A 23,272-nucleotide genomic window follows, 5' to 3' on the forward strand; every position below is an offset into this window, starting at 1 on the left:
AAGGGATATTGTACCAGTTGGTCATTTATCTGGTTAGAAATACCTCTTCGGTACTGGTGTCTCAGGGCTGGGTCATTCCACTGGGTATCATGGGCCAACCTCCGAAACTCCGTACAGTAAACCTCAACTGGCCTTCGCCCTTGCTTAAGGATCGAAATCTGAGCCTCGGCTGAGGCCGTCTTGTCAGGGTCATCATACAACATGCCCAGTGCCGTAAAAAAAGCATCAACACTTTTAAGCGACGGACAGTCAGGCTGCAACCCATATGCCCAGATCTGTGGGTCTCCTTGTAGCAAGGAAATCACTATGCCCACCCGCTGAATCTCTGACCCAGAAGACTGAGGCCTAAGCTGGAAATATAGCTTGCAGCTCTCCTTGAAACAAAAGAACGAGCGATCTCCAGAAAAACGATCCGGGAGATTTACTTTCGGCTCCTTAACCCCTGAAGGTGCTGCTGCTGCGGGAGCTCTGCCAGCGGCCTGGGAGGTGTGCATTTTAATGGACAAATCATTAAATTGTCGAGTCAAGACCTGCACCTGATCGACCACCTGTTGCAACGTATTTTGAGGGGTATGCTCCATATTCCCACAAAATTTCAACAGGAGTATTGGGCTGCTGAATATGTTATGTACACCAGTGCCTGCAGGAATGTACTGGTGTCTGAACGGAGAGGGATGCAAAACAAATGAACTCACAGACAGACTGGGGAATATGACATTACGTACACAGAAGGTGATAGGGTAACAAAATAAACAGAAAGTGAACAGAGAAGCCCAGAGGCTAAGAAACTGGGTGTCTCCCTAGTATTAGGAGTGCTCAGATGGAAAGAAGCGAGATGTAGTGTTTTAATACGTAGAGAACCCGAAATGCTGTTGCTAAGGGCAACAGCAAAACCCTAAAGGGTTACCAACGGGTGTGGCAGTAAACTCCTTGGTCAGAGATGGAATAATAGACACAAGGAGAGTCTCCACAATCCTAGTCCTCACTTGCAGTGCACTGGTTCAGCTTACTGCCACTAAACTGACACCAGAACACCTAGCACAGTGAGAAAGGATTTTGGCAGGCAAGTCTGAGAATACAGCCGCAAACTTGCTATGTTCACAGAGTAGCAAAAGAACCCCAGCAAGTTAAACGACTGACTCCAGTCTTACTGCTAGGTCTTGATTGGCAGAGTGTAGTACCAAATCCCAAGGCCTATTTGCAGTAAGCAACAAACAAATACAAAGCTACACAGTACTGGCTAACTTTCAGGAACTGACTAACCAACAAAGATTCAGCAGCATCTGCTTAACCTGAGAAGAGGCTTTATATAGCAGGTGCTGTCCACGCCCCACTCAGACCTCACAGACTGTGAGCACAAAAACCAGCACCGGATCCCCTGCCGTGCACAAAGCCTGTAACCACTGCACAGCAAAAGACCCGAACCGGAGTATCAGCTGCGCTCAGGTTACTCCGCTAGCACTTGTCTCCCGGTTGCCATGACGACGTGGCAGCACAGGGCAGGAGACCCTAACGGGGGGAGGGGTGGTTGTGGGAGTGGTGGGGGAGGTTCTGGTGCGGTGGTGGGGGAGGGGCAGGTGCCACGGGTGGGGGTCCGGAAACACCGCGGGTGCGGGGTTGCAGTGGGTGGGGTGGGTGCAGGGGTGCTGCGGGTGGGGGAGAGGGTCCGGAGCCACTGTGGGTGGTGGAGGGGGTGTGTGCGGGTGCCGCGGATGGGGCCCAGAGGTACTGCAAAAGGGGGAGGTGCGGGTAATGCTTCTCCTGCTTCTCCTCCTGGAAGCAGCTAGGCTGCGGTCCTCCCTTTGGCAGTGGCTCTCCCGGGGATTCGCACAGCAGCCAATCACTATTGTTAGCACCGGTGTCCCAACGCACCGCATTACAGGGAATAAAATGCACTCAATAAACTACAGCTCCCAGCAGCCCTTAGCGCTTGAATGCTTCGGCGCTAAGGGTTGCTGGGAGCTGTAGTTTATTTAGTGCGTATACTTCTCTGTAATGCGGCGCCATGGGACACTAGCGCTAACAATAGTGACTGGCTGGCAGAACTGACTGACTCGCTGAATCAATGTAAAAGGTGAGAGTGCTGTACAGTGTCAGTCTCCAGACATTGCCTTCCGTGATATCATCCACTCTATCCATTACATTAGCCATCTCGGGGCTTCCAGGCCGGCCAGCCAGGTGCTGTGTTGCGGAGTCAGGTCCTCTGGGGATCTGAGCGCAGCTGTGGCGGGGAGGCACTTCTGTGACATCATGCGCAGAGGAGCTCCGGGGCTCAGAGAGTATGCGGCACTGGGAGGGTTATGAAAGCCTTCCGCTGCGCCGCTTTCATACACATCTTTGCCGGTGGCTGTAGCAGCTTTTGTTCCATGTGCGCTGCGACTAGAGAGTGGGGATTGTTGATGCCGGAGGGGTCAGGCGGACTGGCAGCAGGACATAGGGGGTCATTCCAACCTAATCGTAGCTGTGCTAAATTTAGCACAGCTACGATCACTTACAATGACATGCGGGGGGACGCCCAGCACAGGGCAAATCCGCCCCGCATGTCAGGCCTCCCACCCCACCCCGCACAAGTGCAAAAGCATCGTACAGCGGCGATGCTTTTGTATTTGAAGAGTAACTGCCAGCCAGCACAGCTCCTACGGCTGGCCGGGAGTTACTCATTGCTGCCCGGGTCGCAGCGGCTGCACGTGATGTCACACAGCCGCTGCGGCCCGCCCACCTCACGGTCCGGCCATGCCTGCGTTGGCCGGACTGTGGCCACAAAATGGCGAGCAAATGCCGCTGTGCTGCCCCCTCCCGCCCAGCGACCGGCTCTGCCTGTCAATCAGGCAGAGGTGATCGCTACGCATCGACAGCCGTCGGCTGTCAGCCATGTGCCGGCGCACTGCGGCGCTGGCGCATGTACAGTTCTGACCTGATCGCTGCACTGCGAAGAACTGCAGCAAGCGATCAGGCCAGAATGACCCCCATAGGATGCTGCAGTAAAAGGATTTTTCCCCTCCTTTCTACAGCGCAGAGACTTGATGCAGATGCAGTGGCATACCCTCCAGCTGTACCTTTTTGGCAGGTACAGTACTTTTTTTTTCTGCTGCGGGGTACACTGGGCTCCACAGGGAATGACATTGGGGTGTAGAGTAGGATCTTGATCCGAGGCATTAACAGGCTAAAAGCTTTGACTGTTCCCAGAATACATAGCGCCCAGGGCCGTCTTTTCGTATGGGCTCAATGGGCTCTTGCCCAAGGGCCCCAGGAGTATAAGGGCCCTAGGCTGATAGCTGAGGGTCCCCTCTTTCCAGGGGTACCAGATTTTTGAAAATCGGCACTGGGGAACCGGAGATATCCAACGTGAAAGCAGTGGTCCCCATCCAAGCCTGTTAATTGCTCCTCCCAGCCAGATATCTCAGGTTCTGTCTGACTTAGAGTTTTTCTGAGGGTATAATCCAAAAGCTGGGACTCTCCCCTTTTGCTGGATGCTGGCAGCTTGTCTCTACTGTGCCCAGAACCAGAGATATCAGCCTTCCAGAAGCTGGTCCCTGCTCCAGCTCCACGCGCCTTGTATACAGTTTTATATATTCATTGGAGTATTGCTCTGGCTCCTGACCTCTGATCCCCAAGTCCCTAGAACCTTCTGAAAGGTGGGACTCGCTAGTTTTTTTTATCCCATTCAAAACTGAGAAATATATTTTCAGGAACTTGAGATATCTGCAGTCAAGCAAGCTGCCCTCCCACCAGAAAATGCAGAATATTAAGCCCACTCCACTATCCACCCCTCCCCTGCGTATTAAACACCCCCTACCACCCCAAAAGTCATGTACTGGGGCCCCTTCATTCAGCCCAATGCCCTCTTCTACAGTTTAGTGTTCTCCCTCCCGCCCCATCTGTGCAGTAAAGGAGCAATTAGCAGAAATTACTGCTCCAGGTCCAACATGCTGAGCGGAAGATAGAACACCCCCTACCACCCACGGGACATCAAAGCTGCTGCTGATAGCACCCCCCACCCCTACCGCTGGAGGATGGGTAGGGGGCCCAATGCATTGCTGTGCCCAGGGGCCTACACTGCCGTTAAGACGGCCCTGATAGCGCCGCCTCCTCTATAACCCTGTCTCCGTGCACAGGAGCTCAGTTTTGTAGTTGGTGCCATGCAGTGCAGGCATACAACAGGAGGGCTGCTCCAGCAGCCCTCAGAAGAGCTTTTTTTAAAGTGAAAAATGAAGACTTCAAGGGCTGCAGCAGAGACACTGTGGGTGTTAGATGTCAGTCAGACATCCCCTGCTGCAGCTCCATCACCTCCCCCAGCGGCGCTGTATACTCCTGCGCCCTGGTTGCCGGGTACTTACAGCGGAGGCTCCGGTTTGCTCCTGTCAGTCCCATACCCCACCGCATCTCTCCAGGATCGCGTGGATGCACTGAGGGAGGAGGTAAGAGGGTCCCCCAGGGGGACCCGCTGGAAATCGCAATCTGACGCGGCGGGTGGGAGGAAGGCCGCGCACACTGATGTGGACACTGGCAGTACAGGGACCCCACTAGACCACCAGGGCAAGGGCACAGGTCGGTTTTACTAAAAACCATTTGCTATGAAGCCCACAGTACCTAGTGGTGAAGTCCAGCAAGCGGATAAGGCTTTGACCTGTAGCCCCTCCCCCAGCCCTAGGGCGCCATTTAGAGTAAATGTTCCCGCCCTGGAGCTGCATATCTCTCTCTCCCTCACTCCCTGTCAGCGTTTGGGCGCCTTTAGGACAAGCTGAGTGATCCTGGGACTGTTTGGGCAAATCCTCCTCTGTAAAGCCGCGAGAATGTCAGCGCTGTGAATTTTACAGGACACTTAAGTATTCTACATGTCTGCTGACATTGTTAGTTAAGAAACAGTGCATTTAGTCAGGGTTATTTAGTACAAGTTCCCTGTGATATACATCCAGTCTTTACTGTGCATTGATATATCTATTAAGTGTATACAGTGGGGATTGAAAGTTTGGGCACCCCAGGCAAAAATTTATTTTAATGTGCAAAAAGAAGCCAAGGAAAGATGGAAAAATCTCCAAAAGGCATCAAATTACAGATTAGACATTCTTATAACATGTCAAAAAAGTTTGATTTTATTTCCATCATTTACACTTTCAAAAGAACAGAAAACAAAAAATGGCATCTGCAAAAGTTTGGCCACCCTGCAGAGTTAATACCTTGTACAGCCCCCTTTGGACAGCTGAGACCTGGCAGTGTCATGGATTGTTCTCAATCATCGTCTGGAAAGACCAGGTGATGTCAATCTCAAAGGTTTTAAAAGCCCAGACTCATCTGACCTTGCTCCAACAATCAGCACCATGGGTTCCTCTAAGCAGTTGTGTAGAACACTGAAACTGAGAATAGTTGACGCTCACAAAGCAGGAGAAGGCTATAAGAAGACAGCAAAGCGTTATCAGATGCCCATATCCTTTGCTCAGAATGTAATTAAGAAATGGAAGTCATCAGGAACAGTGGAAGTTAAAGCAAGATCTGGAAAACAGAACAGCTCGCAGGATTGTGAGAAAAGCAAGTCAAAATCCACGTTTGACTGCACGATCCCTCCAGGAAGATCTGGCAGACACTGGAGTTGTGGTACACTATTCCACTATAAAGAGATAATTGTACAAATATGGTCTTCATGGAAGAGTCATCAGAAGAAAACCTCTTCTACGTCCTCACCACAAAAATCAGCGTTTGAAGTTTGCAAATGAACATATAGACAAGCCTGATGCATTTTGGAATAAAGTTCTGTGGACCGAAGAGGTTAAAATTGAACTTTTTGGCCTGAATGAGCAAAGGTACGTTTGGAGAAGGAAGGGCACAGAATTTAATGAAAAGAACCTCTGTCCAACTGTTAAGCATGGGGGTGGATCAATCATGCTTTGGGGTTGTATTGCAGCCAGTGGCACAGGGAACATTTCACGAGTAGAAGGAAAAATGGATTCAATAAGATTCCAGCAAATTTTGGACGCTAACTTGATGCCATCTGTGAAAAAGCTGAAGTTAAAGAGAAGCTGGCTTCTACAAATGGATAATGATCCTAAACACACCTCAAAATCCACGGTGGATTACATCAAGAGGCGTAAACTGAAGGTTTTGCCATGGCCTTCACAATCTCCTGACCTCAACATAATTGAAAATCTATGGATAGACCTTAAAAGAGCAGTGCGTCACAGACAGCCCAGGAATCTCAAAGAACTGGAAGACTTTTGTAAGGAAGAATGGGCGAAGATACCTCAAACAAGAATTGAAAGACTCTTGGCTGGCTACAAAAAGCGTTTACAAGCTGTGATACTTGCCAAAGGGGGCAGTACATGGTATTAACTCTGCAGGGTGGCCAAACTTTTTAAGACGCCATTTTTTGTTTTCTGTTCTCTTGAAAGTGTAAATGATGGAAATAAAATCAAACTTTTTTTGACATTTTATAAGAATGTCTAATCTGTAATTTGATGCCTTTTGGAGATTTTTCCATCTTTCCTTGGCTTCTTTTTGCACATTAAAATGAATTTTTGCCTGGGGTGCCCAAACTTTCAATCCCCACTGTAGCTATACTTAGTATTACTATGTATTGCTAGTCCAGTGCAGTTTTATTGCATGTCATAATTTCTGCATTGTACAATGTGACTATGTGTGTGTGCATATAACTGCTGTGTGACCTCCATTTTGTGTATCTCACTCAGATTGCTATCCATATATTCTGTAACCTGAGGGGGCTAAGTGAGTCAGGGTTATTATTAATGTACAGTAGGTGTTTCACAAGATATACTTATTGTGTATTTTTCTATGTGATTTTTAGTCACCATATACCTCTGGAACTCTCTGTTTGTGCCGATACACTACTCAGGTGGTTCTTGTCAGGTGTTGTGCTGCTGATATTGTACTGGGGGCCGACTTCTAGGGTTTACCCAGGAATGGTTGAAGACCACTTCAGATGCCTGGGTACGGGAAGTCGTCACTCGAGGGTACGCTGTATCCTTCAAAAATCGTCCCCCTCATCGATTTTGCCTGACAGACGTCCCTTCGGATCCGGTGAAGGCAAAAACTTTTCATTCTGTGGTACAGTCCCTCCTGGACACAGGAGTGGTAGTACAGGTGCCTCTGGCTCAGAGGGGCAGGGGGCACTATTCACCGCTGTTCCTAGTCCCGAAACCGAATGGGTCCTCTCGGCCCATTCTCAACCTCAAGTCCTTGAACAACTTTGTGAGGGTCTCCAAGTTACGTATGGAAACTCTTCGCTCTATTGTTCTGGCCTTGGAACCTGGGGATTATATGGTCTCCCTGGATATACAGGATGCTTACCTGCATGTTCCCATTGCAATGTCGCATCAGCAGTACCTGAGGTTTGCGGTTGGCAACCTCCATTACCAATTTCCAGCATTACCTTTTGGTTTGACCACGGCTCCGCAAGTCTTCACCAAGGTCACGGTGGTAATGACGGCTGTACTCCGCGTCAAGGGGTCAGGATCCTGCCGTATCTGGACGATTTGTTGATCCTGGCAAATTCACCAGAAATTCTCCTGCGCCATCTGGATCTGACTTTCTGGTTTCTGCATGCCCACGGGTGGCTCATAAACTGGAAGAAATCTTCCCTGGTCCCTGCTCAGAGCATGGTGCACCTGGGGGCGTTGTTGGACACTCACAGCCAGCGGTTGTTCTTGTCTCAGGAGAAAGTCCTGAAGCTTCAGGACAGGATTTGATGCTTCCTATCTCGTCCACAAGAGTCGATACAGTCGGCAATGCAAGTGCTAGGTCTCATGGTGTCAGCTTTCGACATGGTGGAGTATGCTCAATTCCATTCCCGCCCTCTACAGAAACTGATTCTTACCAAGTGGGATGGCCTGCCTCACCGGATCAGGTCGCAAATGATCTCCTTGTCTCCGGAGGTCAGTCTGTCACTACTCTGGTGGCTGCAGGACTATCGATGAGCAAGGGTCGTCCCTTCTGGATCTCCAACTGGGTCCTTCTGATGACGGATGTCAGTCTGAGAGGTTGGGGCATGGTGTTGGAGCAACACTCCCTTCAGGGTCTGTGGACCAGGGAGGAGTCTCTCCTCCCAATAAACATTCTGGAATTGCGGGCGGTGTTCAACTCGCAGAACTTGGCCCAGCATTTAATACAGAACAGACCTGTTCAAGTACAGTCGGGCAACGCCACCACGGTGGCGTACATCAATCATCAAGGCAGCACTCGAAGCCGCATGGCAATGAGGGAAGTATCCAGGATTCTTCAATGGGCGGAACGCCATCTGCCAGCCATACCGGTAGTATTCATTCCGGGGGTCCTAAACTGGGAAGTGGACTTTCTCAGTCGTCAGGACGTACACGGAGAGTGGAGCCTTCATCCAGAAGTGTTTCAACTCCTTGTGGACAAGTGAGGCCTTCCAGATGTGGACCTGATGGCGTCTCGACACAATCACAAGGTTCCGGTCTTTGGAGCAAGGACAAGGAATCCTGAAGCTGTGTTCGTAGACGCACTGGCAATTTCATGGAACTTTCGGCTGCCATACGTGATCCCTCCAGCGTCACTCCTGCCCAGAGTAATAAGGAAGTTTAAGCAAGAAGGAGGAATCCTACTTCTGATCGCTCCCGTGGGGGCCCAGACGGCATTGGTTCTCAGACCTTCAGGGTCTCTTGATAGAGCGCCCCCTTCTACTTCTGCTGCACCCAGATCTCCTCATTCAGGGCCCCTGTGTATATCAGGATTTAGCCCGGTTGGCTTTGACGGCGTGGATGTTGAAGCTTCCGTCTTGAGGGCCAAAGGATTTTCTGAGGCAGTCATTCAAACCATGTTGAAGGCCCAGAAACCGGCTTCTGCTCGGATTTATCATAGGGTCTGGAATTCTTACTTTGCTGCTAATAATCATGACGCTTATAAGTTTAGTACGGCCAAACTTTTGGCCTTTCTACAACAAGGCCTGGACTTGGGCCTTCGTCTGGCCTCCATCAAGGTTCATATTTCTGCCTTGTCTGTTTGGTTTCAGAGAAAGATTGCGACCTTACCTGATATTCTTACGTTCACTCAGGGTGTGTTGCGGATTCAACCTCCTTATGTCCCGCCTGTGGCTCCTTGGAACTTGCCGGTGGTTCTGGAGGCCTTGCAAGGGTCTCCATTTGAGCCTCTTGAATCAGCAGACCTTAAGTGGCTTTCTCTTAAGGTATTGTTTCTGCTGGCTATTGCCTCTGCTAGACGGGTGTCAGATCTGGGTGCCTTGTATTGTAGGTCCCCATATCTGATTTTTCACCGTGACCGGGCGGTTCTTAGAACACGTCCCGGGTACTTACCTAAGGTGGTGTCTTCTTTCCACCTTAATCAGGAGATTGTGGTTCCGGCCTTTGCCTCTCCTGACTTGTCTTCCAAAAAGAGCAGTCTTTGGATGTGGTACGGGCTCTCAGTATCTTTGTGAAGAGAACTGCATCCCTTCGGAAGTCTGATTCTCTCTTTGTACTGTTTGGTTTTCACAAACGTGGCTGGCCTGCTCACAAGCAGACTCTGGCCAGATGGATTAGAATGGTGATTGCACATGCTTATGTACAGGCTGGCCTTCCAGCTCCTGCTACCATCAAGGCCCATTCTACTCGATCTATTGGACCTTCTTGGGCGACCCGCCGTGGTGCGACCCTTGAACAATTGTGCAAGGCGGCTTCGTAGTCCTCAATGAACATGTTCATAAGGTTCTATGCCCTTCCAGGATGCTTTCTTTGGACGCCGGGTTCTTGTGCCCGCTACAGTGCGTCCCCTCTCATGAGGAACTGCTTTAGGACATCCCCAATGTCATTCACTGTGGAACCCAGTTTACCCCGCAGCAGAAAACGAGATTTATGGTAAGAACTTACCGTTGTTAAATCTCTTTCTGCGAGGTACACTGAGCTCCACAGGGCGCCCACCTGACGCACTTAGCTTCTTTGGGTTGGTATGGCATTAGCCGCTGACACTTTCTCCTGTCGTGAGAATGTGGTGTATGTGGCTACTAACGGTTGTCGTCTCAATTACCTGTTACTGCATTAGACTGATTAACAAAATCTGAGCTCCTGTGCACGGAGGCGGAGTTATAGAGGAGGCGGCGCTATGCATTGCAGGGTATGTTGCTGCAGATGCAGTGGGCCTATTTTGGGGTGTGGAGCTGCAGCTCCAGCTCCATCAGCCCCACTGTTAATCCTGCTCTGAGAACACACAGCAGCCAAAAGACAGAGCCTCCCATAGGATGTAACACTGTGTGGGAGGGCGTTTCTCGCCCAATCAGCTGTGGACTGGGTGTGATAGACCTGCTGCTAACCCAATGAGAGCTCCTAGCCACGCCCAGCGTTAGCCACAGAGTGACAGATCTGGGCAATTATATAGGAGATAATAACCATGTACATTTTAGAGTGCTGTAATATACAGATTGCTGATCACATTAAAGAATGTGCAGAATTGCCAGTAACTGTACAAAATTCAATTTTTAATATGGGAGTAATGTCCACTTTCAGCAAGGAATTAAGAAATCTGCCCACATACAGTACTATCATTAGAAGTTGCAAAATGTTGCGTTACTGTAGTTGATAATTCATGGATATACAAATGGACACATCTACACAAAGATTGGACCATGGCAACATAACACAGAATTTGCGCTTTTGGCCCATGTTATTGCAGGTTCCTAATATATCTTTTCATTTACCTTTATCACTTACCTTTTGCATATACATAAAAAAGGAAAATGCAATAGCGCCACTTTGTGGCAGAGTCACTTACCGTTAGTGACATATAGCTGTCCCATGTAGAAGTGTTAAGTGCACAATGAGCAATTCCATTTTTGTCAGTCACCAGCTCTGCAACCTTTTCACTATTTGCATACTGATATATGGATATGGCTTTGTTAACCATGGGCTGATTTTTTTCATCAACAACACGCACCTGAGGATGAGAAATGCACACTGCTGATTGGAACCTTCATATAAATAACTGTTCATACTCAGTAGTAGAATGATCTGCATACATCACATGGTCCCTATCAGAAGATATATATGTAGCTTACATATCCCATAATCAGGATCACTTTATCATTTTCCAAATGCCTTGCCTACTATTTATACCTCTCCTCCAGGAAAATTTGGGGGCATTGCAACATGATTTTTATTTTTGGAGCCTTCACAATGCCATGTTTCAGGCCATTGTGCATCAGGGTACAGAAACCATGATAATGTCATTCATTATAAAATGCGTTGCGAAGCCCCCTGACTGCCCATTTTCAGTAGGTAAATGGGTAAGTTACACAATGGTGGTCTACTTCCTTGGGGCTCCAGTACCACTCCATGAAAATCTGGCTTCTCCTGGCCATCAGGTAGAGTAGGCACATATGATTGCATTACGTTTTTGGTCATTTTACTGCAATTTAAAGAAGAAGTAAACACCAACATTTACATTTTCAGAAGTGAAGGTAAAATCAATAGTCTGTACACAGTCTAGGCAGCTAAAGTCCTTCCAACATCTTTAGGACAGCTTTCAACTATGACCTGGTACCAGTGAATGGGCCATGACTACATGTATTTGAGCTTTTGTGAAATCATTGGCTCATGTCTACAGATCTGTGAGACACCAGAGGTCTTTTAAAAAGCGCTCTTGAGGAGTCCTGCCATGGTGGATGCAGGAAGTTCCATTGCTCTGGGGCCAAGAGGCTTAGGTGGCTCCAGACCCAGGTCATATAGTTGTTACCCAAGGTCCTGAATTGGCTGCTAAGCAACTGAGCCCAGCCAATTGCCTAATCTGAAAAGGGGAATTTATCAGCGTTCATATAGTCCATAGTCTCTGTATTAACCTCTCAGTAAAGCTCCACACTAATATGATCCATCGCCCGCACTCCTGCTTCACACCCACAGGCACAGCTGAGCTAATCAGCGAGTAGGCTTCTCCTTGATTACATCTTTTGTGAAGTGAGATGGGGGCAGGAACTGAGCTCAGATATTAGGACTGTCTCAGAAAGAAACAATTTGCCGAAATAAAGAAGATCTCCACCCAAAGTGGATTATTCTGCTTTAGGAAGTATCCCCCTCAGATAGGAGTTGGTTGTCCCATCTACGGCTTCCTCTGTTTTTCCACTTACTGTAAACTGCAATCTTCTCAGTCCTAAAGACACTGCAGAAATGGGTCTGCAATGTAGGATTCAAATGGAGCCAATAGGGATGGAGCACTTAATTGTATCTAATTGTATCAATACCTTAAAGTCTTGCAGAATAAATTTGATGGGGGTGAGGTGAATGCTGTTGGAGAGCACAGGGGACATGTCAACACACAATAAGGGGTAAATTTACTAAGAATCACAAATCAGACACTGGTGCATTTTCTTAACTAAAACACAGAAATTTACTATATACCCATGTTTTAGTTTATCGTATTTTCCAATGATGTATGTGTATGTGTTTGCTGGCAGCCAAACACTCCCATACATGAAACCTGTACAGATCAGTGCTTCTCTGTTAAAAAGGAAAAAAAAATGAAAAAATTAAAAAAATTGCATTGGGGTCCCCCCCACATCCCCACACCCACAAGCATAACCAGCCGTGGACTCTTTGAGTCGGTCTTGGTTCAAAAAATACAGGAGAAACAAATGTGTGAAGTCCTCCTATATTTTATGAACCAGCATTGGGCTCTTGGGCTGGTCTTGGTTCCAAAAATACAGTGTATAGAAGTTATAGGGTTCCCCTGTATTTTTTAAAAACAGATTCAAGCAGGCAGCCTGCACCCGGGTGTCACCTGCGGAGGGGTGACAGCAAAGTAGAGCAGGGTGCTGCACTGTGACATTATGTGAAGCACCCTGCTCCTGTCACTGTGCAAGAGCCGACACTGCACTTGCCCTGGTCCCGGGATCAGCCCGCATCTCCAGCACCCCCGGAGTGATGAAACGGGGGGTCCGGGCAATGAGGCCACGGCCCTTTCCAGCGGGGCCACAACCCTTTTTGTTGACACGCAGCTTTGACACGCACACCCCTGCACTGGGTGTCACTGGAATCAGTGACGCCTCTGCCTGGCCATAACATAATAAACGCCCTAACCAGTCAGCCCTGGCCTAAGTTTCCTGGGGGAGTTGGGATGCCCCCAATAAAGTGGTTCCTCCCTCCAGGCACCCAAGACCAGGGCTGAAGACCGGGATATCCTCAGCACCTCTGGTCGGTGGGTGCCGAGTTGATATTCGTTTGGTTGTGAAAAGAACTATTGTCTTTAACAGGAGGGAATACAGGTCCCAGCAAGCTTCTCCTGCAGGCTGGTAATTGGAGAACCCCAAGTACCAGCATGCGAGTATTAATGTATCTCTATATTCTCATGAGTTTATATGTGGGATTTTATATGTGTGACGGATATCTACAGCTTCAGTAAGTGTCATTAAGTTTCTAAAGTTTGTATTGTAAGTAGTAACTGGTTTGAAAAACCCTTGCTCAAGGATCTACATGGATATTTTTTCAATAGTGCAGTTGTTCCCCTTGTAACAAGTGAAATATATTCAGTAATACCTCTTTTCCACTAAAGCCCAGAGTCTGACCCAGGATTTGGAACACGGTTCCAAACCAGGTCAGACCAGACACAACCCCTTTCAAAGTGCGGTGCCAGTCCAGGTTATTGCCAGGTCCGCACCGTTCACACGGCACAGGGGTACATCACCTCCTTGTACCGGAAAAGTGGCTCTCCCCAAGCTCTGAATGGGTCCCGGGTCAAACAACCCGGGCTTTCTGTTTCCATTGCAGCTCACCCGGGTCATTCTCATGTGAAACCCTGCTTGGTACCTGGGAAGGATTCCTGGGTGACAGGACCCGGGTAGATCCATTTCCACTGACAAAAATCCCAGGTTGTTGTGCTGGATTCTCAAGTCAATAGAAAAGGGGTAATACTTACAGTTTGCAACATTGGGTATCTACAGTTTTAGAAGTCAATTACCCGTAATTCATCACTAGAAAATTCAAATTAATCACCAGAACATTTGTAGCTGTTTATCACTATTTTTAACAAAACCATATTAGATGACCTATATAAACTAACAGGTGTATGTGTCTGAATCTTATTAGTTCTTTAGTGCCAAAAAAGACAAGCTTTCATCCACATGTAATTACCTTGACATGAAAGGGAACACCTGGAAAGTAATATTCTCCAGTATCCACAAATGTAATTTCTTTGTATTTAGTGGGGGAGATTTCAGCTGAGACCGTCTCAATGTGACCTACAGTATATGAAGACAAATACTGTTTAAGTACAAATTTTCTGTCACATATCCTGGAGATTTATGTTACACAATCATTTCCAAAATTGACCCCCAGCAAGCAGCATTTTTCACTATTTGCACTTCATCATCCTCATACAGAATACTCTTACTCTAGTGAATGCTATCTTGTGTTTGGGGATAGATATAGCCTTCTACTGGTATAATAAAAAGTTAACCTTTTTTAATACACAGAAAAAAGTGGGTACTTTCTGGGTTTAAGTCACTTTTTATTTTAACTGTGGCCAGTGGCACAATAATACTGTAGGGGGTTCAGTGGATATGGGGCCCTGAGGTAAGGGAGGACTAGTGAATCATGTCGGTTCCAGCTACGCAACATTGCTCGCATCAGGCCATTTCTCTCCCAGAGTGCAACTAAACTTATCATCCACTCACTGGTCATCTCACGACTTGACTACTGCAATGTGCTCCTCACTGGCCTCACTTGCTCCCACATCGCTCCCCTCCAATCTGTCCTCAACTCTGCAGCTAGGCTCATCTTCCTCTCCCGCCGCTCCACTTCTGCCACTCCCCTTCAACAAAATCTACACTGGCTCCCAACCTCCTCTCCCTTCATACTGCCTCCCGCCCACTACGGTCGGCTGATGACTGTCGCCTCTCCTCTGCCTTGGTCACTGCTTCCCATGCACGAGTTCAGGATTTTACCCGTGCTGCACCCCTACAGTGGAATGCGCTCCCCCGCTCCATTAGACTCTACCTGACCTTGCAAAGCTTCAAACGGGCATTGAAAACCCACCTATTTATCAAAGCATACCCCTCCAATGCATAACCTAGTCTTAGGCTGCTCCTCCATCCCCCTGCCCCATGCCTTGGACATCTCTGCTTTGCTCGCATACCACCATCAGGCTTCTACCTGCTTGCTTGTACCTCATGTCATCTGTCTGTTGCCCCTCCCCACTAGATTGTTAGCTCTTCAGAGCAGGGCCCTCTTTCCTCTTGTCTAAACCCTCTTCTTGACACATTTCACTCAGCGACCATCTTTACCTGCTTTCTCTCCTGCTGGTAAAGGCTCATCTCTATCTATGGCCGCCAGCCCCAAGTAGTACAATGATTACTCCTTCGCTACTTACATCTAAGCTGTATTATGTTTTGAGAACTGTGTTGCTCTTTGTTACCTGCACTCCATTTTTGTTATTTATTTACTGTTATGCTAAGTTTTGTCTCCCTGTACTGTCCTTTGTACGGCGCTGCGAAACACTTGTGGCGCCCTATAAATAAAATGTAATAATACTAATAATAATAATCCCCTTGCTCCCCAGGCCTCAGTGCTCATCATGTGACACAACCAGAGGAAACTTGTAAAATAAAATTACTCTGGGTTGGACTGCACACAGAGTCTCAGGCATTTTGGACTACACATCCAGTGGCGCCGAAAGAGGAAGGGGGAGGGTAAAAATTACCTGGGCCCAGGTCTGTTGGAGGGGCCCAGTGGGGTCCCAGGTCCATATCTCCTGTGATTAGACCATGCCCACTGAAAAGTACCTAGGCCCAGCCAGGCTCTCTACAGCCCTGGCTGGGAGGCATGCCATGCTCCTGTGAGTGGGTGCTTCTCATATGCTAGACATGCCCCAAAAGAGGTGAGACCATGCCCCCAGCATGCTGTGGTCACATCCCCTCCAGTGGGGCGGGGGAGTGGGGGCAGGTGGGCCCAGGAAGTTGTTGTACCGGGGCCCAGTATTTCTCTTGGCAGCCCTGTACACATCCCAGCATGCCCTGCCACGGTTTTGCTCTCAAGACATGCTAAAATTGAGGCAGGGCATGCTGGGATGTATTGTTTAACAGCAGCTGGATGGCCACTTATTGCCGACCTCTGGTCTAAGGAGTGGTCTAATGCCATTGACCCATGGAAAGATTGCAAGTGGCTTATTGGTACACAGTGTCACGCCCTCCAGTGGCAGCCATATTGTCCATTTATCACTAATAGCCAGCTGAATGTACAGTGTAAGGGGCTGTAGCTCTGGAAGTAGTGTGCAGTTACAAAAGCTTAACAGTACTGTAGGTCATATGGCCTGATAGGTGGCCTCCTGTCCAGTCCCCTATAAGGAACACCTAAAGGTATAGCAGAAAGTATGGATTACTCAATGGACACGTGTAAGTGCATTTTCATGTGGAATTGTAATATGCATGAAAAAGATAACGAGTTTTATGGTAAGAACTTACCTTTGTTAAAACTCTTTCTGCGAGATACACTGGGCTCCACAAGGAATGGACAATGGGGTGTAGAGTAGGATCTTGATCCGAGGCACCAACAGGCTCAAAGCTTTGACTGTTCCCAGAATGCACAGCGCCGCCTCCTATATCACCCCGCCTCCCTGCACAGGATCTCAGATTTTAATTAACCAGTCCAATGCAGTAGCAGGAAAAGAGACAACAATGGTTAGTAGCCACAACACCGCATTCTCACGACAGGAGACGTGTCAGCGGCTAATGCCATACCAACCCAAAGAAGCTAAGTGCGTCAGGGTGGGCGCATTGTGGAGCCCAGTGTACCTCGTAGAAAGAGTTTTAACAAAGGTAAGTTCTTACCATAAAACTCGTTTTCTGCTGCGGGGTACACTGGGCTCCACAAGGAATGGACAATGGGGATGTCCTAAAGCAGTTCCTTATGGGAGGGGATGCACTGTAGCGGGCACAAGAACCCGGCGTCCAAAGGAAGCATCCTGGGAAGCGTCAGTATCGAAGGCATAGATCCTTATGAACGTGTTCACAGAGGACCACGTAGCCGCCTTGCACAATTGTTCAAGGGTCACACCACGTTGGGCCACCCAAGAAGGTCCAACAGACCGAGTAGAATGGGCCTTAATGTGATCAGGAGCAGAGAGACCAGCCTTCACATAAGCATGTGCAATCACCATTCTAATCCATATGGCCAGAGTTTGCTTGTGAGCAGGCCAGCCACGTTTGTGAAACCCAAACACAACAAAAAGAGAATCAGATTTCCTAATAGGAGCAGTTCTCTTCACATAGATACGGAGAGCCAATACCACATCCAAAGACCGCTCTTTGTGGGACAGATCAGGAGAAACAAGTGCCAGAACTACAATCTCCTGATTAAGGTGGAACGAAGAAACCACCTTAGGTAGATAGCCGAGCGAGTCCTAAGAACCGCCCGGTCACGGTGAAAATCAGATATGGGGAGCTACATGACAAAGCACCCAAATCCGACACAAGTCTAGCTGAAGCAATAGCCAGCAGAAACACAACCTTAAGGGAAAGCCACTTAAGGTCAGCTGAACCAAGAGGTTCAAACGGAGACTCTTGTAATGCCTCCAAAACCACCAACAAGTCCCAAGGAGCCACAGGCGGGACATAGGGAGGCTGGATACGCAACACGCCTTGAGTAAAGGTATGTACATCAGGTAAGGTCGCAATTTTTCTCTGAAACCACACCGACAAGGCAGATATTTGAACCTTGAGGGAGGCCAGACGCAGGCCCAAGTCCAGGCCCTGCTGAAGAAAAGCCAGCAACTTGGCTATACTAAACTTGGAAGCGTCATAATCGTTAGATACACACCAAAGTAAGAATGCCAGACCCTAAAGTAAATCCGAGCCGAAGCTGGTTTCCGGGCCCGCAACATAGTTTGAATGACCGCCTCAGAAAACCCTTTAGCCCTTAAGATGGAAGCTTCAAGAGCCACGCCGTCAAAGACAGCCGGGCTAGGTCCTGATAGACACAGGGGCCCTGAACGAGGAGGTCTGGGCATTGTGGAAGTAGAATTGGACGCTCTGACAATAGGCCTTGCAGGTCTGAGAACCAGTGCCGTCTGGGCCACGCTGGAGCTATGAGAAGCAGAATTCCTTTTTCTTGCTTGAACTTCCGAATTACCCTGGGCAGGAGTGACACCGGAGGGAACACGTACGGCAGCCGAAACCTCCACGGTACCGCCAGCGCATCCACGAATGCTGCTTGAGGATCCCTTGTCCTTGCTCCTAAGACCGGAACTTTGTGATTGTGTAGAGACGCCATCAGATCTACGTCTGGAAGACCCCACCTTTCCACTAGGAGTTGAAACACTTCTGGATGGAGGCCCCACTCGCCGGCATGTACGTCCTGACGACTGAGAAAGTCCGTTTCCCAATTCAGGACTCCCGGAATGAATATTGCCGATATGGCCGGTAGATGGCATTCTGCCCACTGTAGAATCCGTGAGACTTCCTTCATTGCTAGGCGGCTTCGAGTGCCGCCTTGATGATTTATGTAAGCAACTGTGGTGACATTGTCCGACTGTACTTGAACAAGACGGTTCTGAATTAAATGCTGGGCTAGGTTCAAGGCATTGAAGACCGCCCGCAACTCCAGAATATTGATCGAGAGGAGGGATTCCTCCTTGGTCCACCGCCCCTGAAGGGAGTGTTGCTCCAGCACCGCGCCCCAACCTCTTAGACTGGCATCTGTCGTCAACAGGACCCAGTTGGATATCCAGAACGGACGGCCCCTGCACAGTTGTTGGTCCCGGAGCCACCAGAGCAGCGACAGACGGACCTCTGGAGTCAATGAGATCATTTGAGACTGGGGACGGTGAGACAGGCTGTCCCATTTGGCTAGAATCAGCCTCTGGAGAGGGCGAGAGTGAAATTGAGCGTACTCCACCATGTCGAATGCTGACACCATGAGGCCCAGCACCTGCATTGCCGAATGTATCGACACTTGCAGACGAGATAGGAAGCAACGAATCCTGTCCTGAAGTTTCAGGACTTTCTCCTGAGACAGAAACAACCGCTGGTTGTGAGTGTCCAATAGTGCTCCCAGATGCACCATGCTCTGAGCAGGGATCAGGGATGACTTCTTCCAGTTGATGAGCCACCCGTGGGCTTGCAGAAACCGGACCGTCACATCTAGATGACGCAGGAGAAGTTCTGGGGAATTTGCCAGGATTAACAAGTCATCCAAATACGGCAGTATCCTGACCCCTTGACGGCGGAGTACCACCGTCAGCACCGCCATGACTTTTGTAAAGACTCGCGGAGCCGTTGTTAAACCAAAAGGTAACGCCCGAAACTGGTAATGGCAGTTGCCAATCGCAAATCTCAGGTATTGCTGATAACACACTGCTATAGGAATATGCAGGTAAGCATCCTGTATATCCAGGGAGACCATGAAGTCCCCAGGTTCCAAGGCCGAACTATAGAGCGAAGGGTTTCCATCCGGAACTTGGAAACCTTCACAAACCTGTTCAATGCCTTGAGGTTGAGAATGGGCCGGGAGGACCCATTCGGTTTCGGGACTACAAACAGCGGAGAATAGTACCCCCGGCCCCTCTAAGCAAGGGGCACCTGTACTACGACACCTGTATCCAGGAGGGTCTGTACCACCGAATGTAGAGTGTTTGCCTTTGTCTTGTGCAATGGGACATCTGTCTGGCAAAATCGATGAGGGGGTCGGTTTTTGAAGGCTATGGCGTAACCTCGAGTGACGACTTCCCATACCCAGGCATCTGAAGTGGTCTTCAACCATTCCTGGGTATACCCTGGAAGCCTGCCCCCCACCCTGGGATCCCCCAGAGGGAGGCCCGCCCCATCATGCGGCAGGCTTATCGGTCTTTGAAGCTGGCTGACGGGCCATCCAGGCTCTTTTGGGCTTAGGCTTACCAGGTTTGGAAGTGCGGGCCTGCTTGTTGTACGCCTGACCTTTTGCTTTACCTGAAGGACGAAAGGGGCGAAAAGAAGTACCTTTAGCCTTTCGACGCCGAAGGAGCAGTACTTGGCAGACAGGCAGTTTTGGCAGTAGCCAAGTCAGCCACTATCTTATTCAAGTCCTCCCCAAACAGAATATCTCCCTTAAAAGGGAGTACCTCCAGGGTTTTTCTAGAGTCCAGATCCACAGACCAGGATCTCAGCCACAATATCCGGCGAGCCAGGACTGACGTAGTAGAGGCCTTGGCTGCCAGGATACCGGCATCAGAAGCCGCCTCTTTAATATAACGAGAAGCTGTGACAATATAAGACAAGCATTGTCTAGCATGGTCAGAGGAGATATCAGCATCTAACTCCAAGGCCAATGCTTCAATGGCCTCTGCAGCCCAAGTAGCTGCAATAGTGGGCCTTTGTGCAACACCCGTGAGGGTGTAAATCGCTTTAAGACAACCCTCCACATGTTTATCCGTAGGCTCTTTTAGAGATGTGACGGTGGTGACCGGTACAGCTGAGGAAACCACCATCCTAGCCACATGTGAGTCCACTGGAGGCGGCGTTTCCCAATTCTTATACAGCTCCGGCGAGAGGGGATAGCGAGCCAGCATCTTCTTTTGAGGCACAAACTTCGTACCCGGGTTTTCCCAGGGTTCCTGACGTATATCAATTAGGTGGTCAGAGTGAGGTAAAACTTGTTTAATCACCTTCTGACGCTTGAACCTATCTGGTTTCTTAGGAGGATCGGATGGCTCGGGATCATCCGTAATCTGTAAAATTAATTTAATAGCCTCCAAAAGATCAGGAACATCCACATGTGAACCACCCTCCCGATCAGCCATATCTGAGTCAGAACCTGTGGGGTCAGTGTAAGTGCCGTCTTCATCCGACGAGGTGTCAGTGACAGCAGTGGATTGTGAGGAGACAAGCGCTCGCTTAGAGGACCCCTTGGACGTAGGCGAGCGACGGTCAGACTTTTTAGTAGTCAGGGACTGGTTCAACTTCTTTAATTGAGCAGATAAATCGTCCGCCCACGGCGGGTTAGCTGCAGGGACCACAAACGTTTGTACCGGCATTGGGGGTCCCATAGGGGGTGTTAGTTTATGAACTAGCGTATGCAGAAGCGTGGAAAAAGCGGCCCACGGCTGGTCACTATTTGCCCCCGTTGCCAAGGAGCCCCCAGAACCAGAGCCCAAAGCTGCTATATTCTCCTCATAGGTATCTGCGGCTTCAGCAACACCGGCAGTGTGTTCAGCCCCAGAACTGTTACCCTCAGAAGCAGACATGATGTAACTTGCAGTATCAGGTAACACAGTACAATTTGTCAGCAGCACAATACCTCTAGCCCAAACCCCTGTGCAGTGTAGTCAGCACCAGCAGAGATAAAGGAGAGATATGGTGACTAAATCACAGAGAAAAATACGTAATACAGTATATCTTTGTGAAAATCCTATATCAGATAAAACCTGACGCACCAAGCCCCCTCAGGTTATAGAATATAGGGATAGCAGGTTGAGTGAAAGACACGAAATGGACACCACTCAGCTATCAAATGCACACACAAATAGTCACAGTTTGTACAATGCAGAGGTTATTACTAACAATAATACTGCACTGGACTAGCTTACACAGCTATATAACAATAGATATAACAGTACACAGTAAGAACTGGATGTATATCACAGGGTAATTGTACTAGGAAACCCTGACTAAATGCACTCTTTCTTAACTAACACTGACTAAAAAGGCAGGTAGAAAACTTAAGTGTCTTGTAAAGTCACAGCACTGGCAACTAGGCGGCTTTACATAGGAGGATTTGCCCAAGCATTCCCAGGAACATTGAGCTGAGGGATAATGGCGCCGCAGACACTGCCAGGGAGTGAGGGAGAGACAGATATGCAGCTCCAGGGCGGGAACATTTGCAGAAAATGGCACCCTGGGGCTGGGGGGGGGGCTTCAGGTCCAAGCTCTATCCCCCTGCTGGCAAAACCACCGGGTACTGCGGGCTCTAATAAAACGGTTTATAGAGAAAATCTGACCTGTCCCATGCCCAGGTGATCTAGTGGGATCGCCTGTAATGCCACAGTGTCCACCGCCAGCGCGCACGGCCTGCCTCCCACTGACTGCACCGGATCACGATAAAGACCGGGTCCCGCAAGCGGGACCCACTTACCACCTCTCGAAGCGCGGCCACGCAATCCCGGAGAGCCCCCGTTGTGTGTGCCAAACAAGAAGAAAACCGGAGCCTCCTGCTGTAGTTACCCGGCAACCAGGGCTCGGGAGTGTGCAGCGCCGCTGGGGAGAGCCGGAGCTGCAGCAGTGAATGTCCACTGACATGTAACACTGCTGCTGCCCTTGAAGTCTTCACGTTTTTCCTCAGAAAAAAGCTCTTCTTAGGGCTACCTGGAGCAGCCCCTCTGTTAAGTGCCTGCTACTGCAGCACCAACTACAAAACTGAGATCCTGTACAGGGAGGCGGGGTGATATAGGAGGCAGCGCTGTGCATTCTGGGAACAGTCAAAGCTTTGAGCCTGTTGGTGCCTCGGATCAAGATCCTACTCTACACCCCATTGTCCATTCCTATTGGAGCCCAGTGTACCCCGCAGCAGAAATTAATAGTATTAATGAATTATTTATGAATCATTCAGAGGGAGGAGAAATAAGAGTAGAGTATATATTTAAGAATGTGATCATTTTCTTATCAGACTTTAGATTTTTTTTGCGTGAAATAATTGAGGGAAATAAGAATAATTAGAAAATCCATATGTTTGATGCCTCATGTTGCAGTAGTGTCATTTGTTCCTTATAAATTGACATTTGTTGAGATCACAAAGAAGCTGCCTCAACCTCAATAATAACAGGGTCAGGGGTAATAAAGATGTTTTTGGTGATGTCTGATTCACTCACACATTATCATTACAACATTAAAGAACAAGTAAATAATTTGGTCCATACACATTAGACGATGTCGCTCTGTGAGCGACATCATCTAATGTTTCCCCCTCCCGGGCCGGCCGGTCGGCGGCCGACTGTACACACTGAGCGATATGACCGATGGACAATTGTCTTTTTTTCAACCTCAGATACTATGTACTATGTTACTATGTATGACCGCTCATATCGCTCAGTGACGTCATGCCCCTGCCAGCCCTGCATGAAGGTCGTGGACGACAGTCCACATCCTTCATGCATGCCCTACCGACAGCGACGATCGTTGCCGACCCGTGGGGCCGCGCATCGATCGTCGCTGGCGGCATACACACTTGACGATAAAATGAGCGACGTCGCTCATTTTATCGTTAAGTGTGTATGGACCTTTAGGTTCAGGTTTATGTGAGATGATACAGGAGTACATGAATCGCTCAGCACACATCTCTCCCAGCGCTCAGCACAGCTCGAT

The 23,272-nt window shown here is 48.9% G+C and overlaps 1 protein-coding gene across 1 annotated transcript in view; it reads right to left on the reverse strand.

Annotated features, from left to right (window-relative positions):
• The window catches only part of LOC135056658 (alpha-2-macroglobulin-like), a 256,362-nt gene that overhangs the window by 173,332 nt on the left and 59,758 nt on the right, over window positions 1–23,272 (reverse strand). Inside the window, exons 10-11 of the mRNA XM_063962104.1 lie at window positions 14,079–14,185; window positions 10,732–10,893 (exon numbers count right to left, since the gene is read on the reverse strand). Of these exons, the coding sequence (XP_063818174.1) occupies window positions 10,732–10,893; window positions 14,079–14,185 (269 nt within the window). The remainder of the gene's footprint in view (window positions 1–10,731; window positions 10,894–14,078; window positions 14,186–23,272) is intronic.

Source organism: Pseudophryne corroboree, chromosome 3, assembly GCF_028390025.1.
Source record: "Pseudophryne corroboree isolate aPseCor3 chromosome 3, aPseCor3.hap2, whole genome shotgun sequence".
Classification (NCBI taxonomy): domain Eukaryota; kingdom Metazoa; phylum Chordata; class Amphibia; order Anura; family Myobatrachidae; genus Pseudophryne; species Pseudophryne corroboree.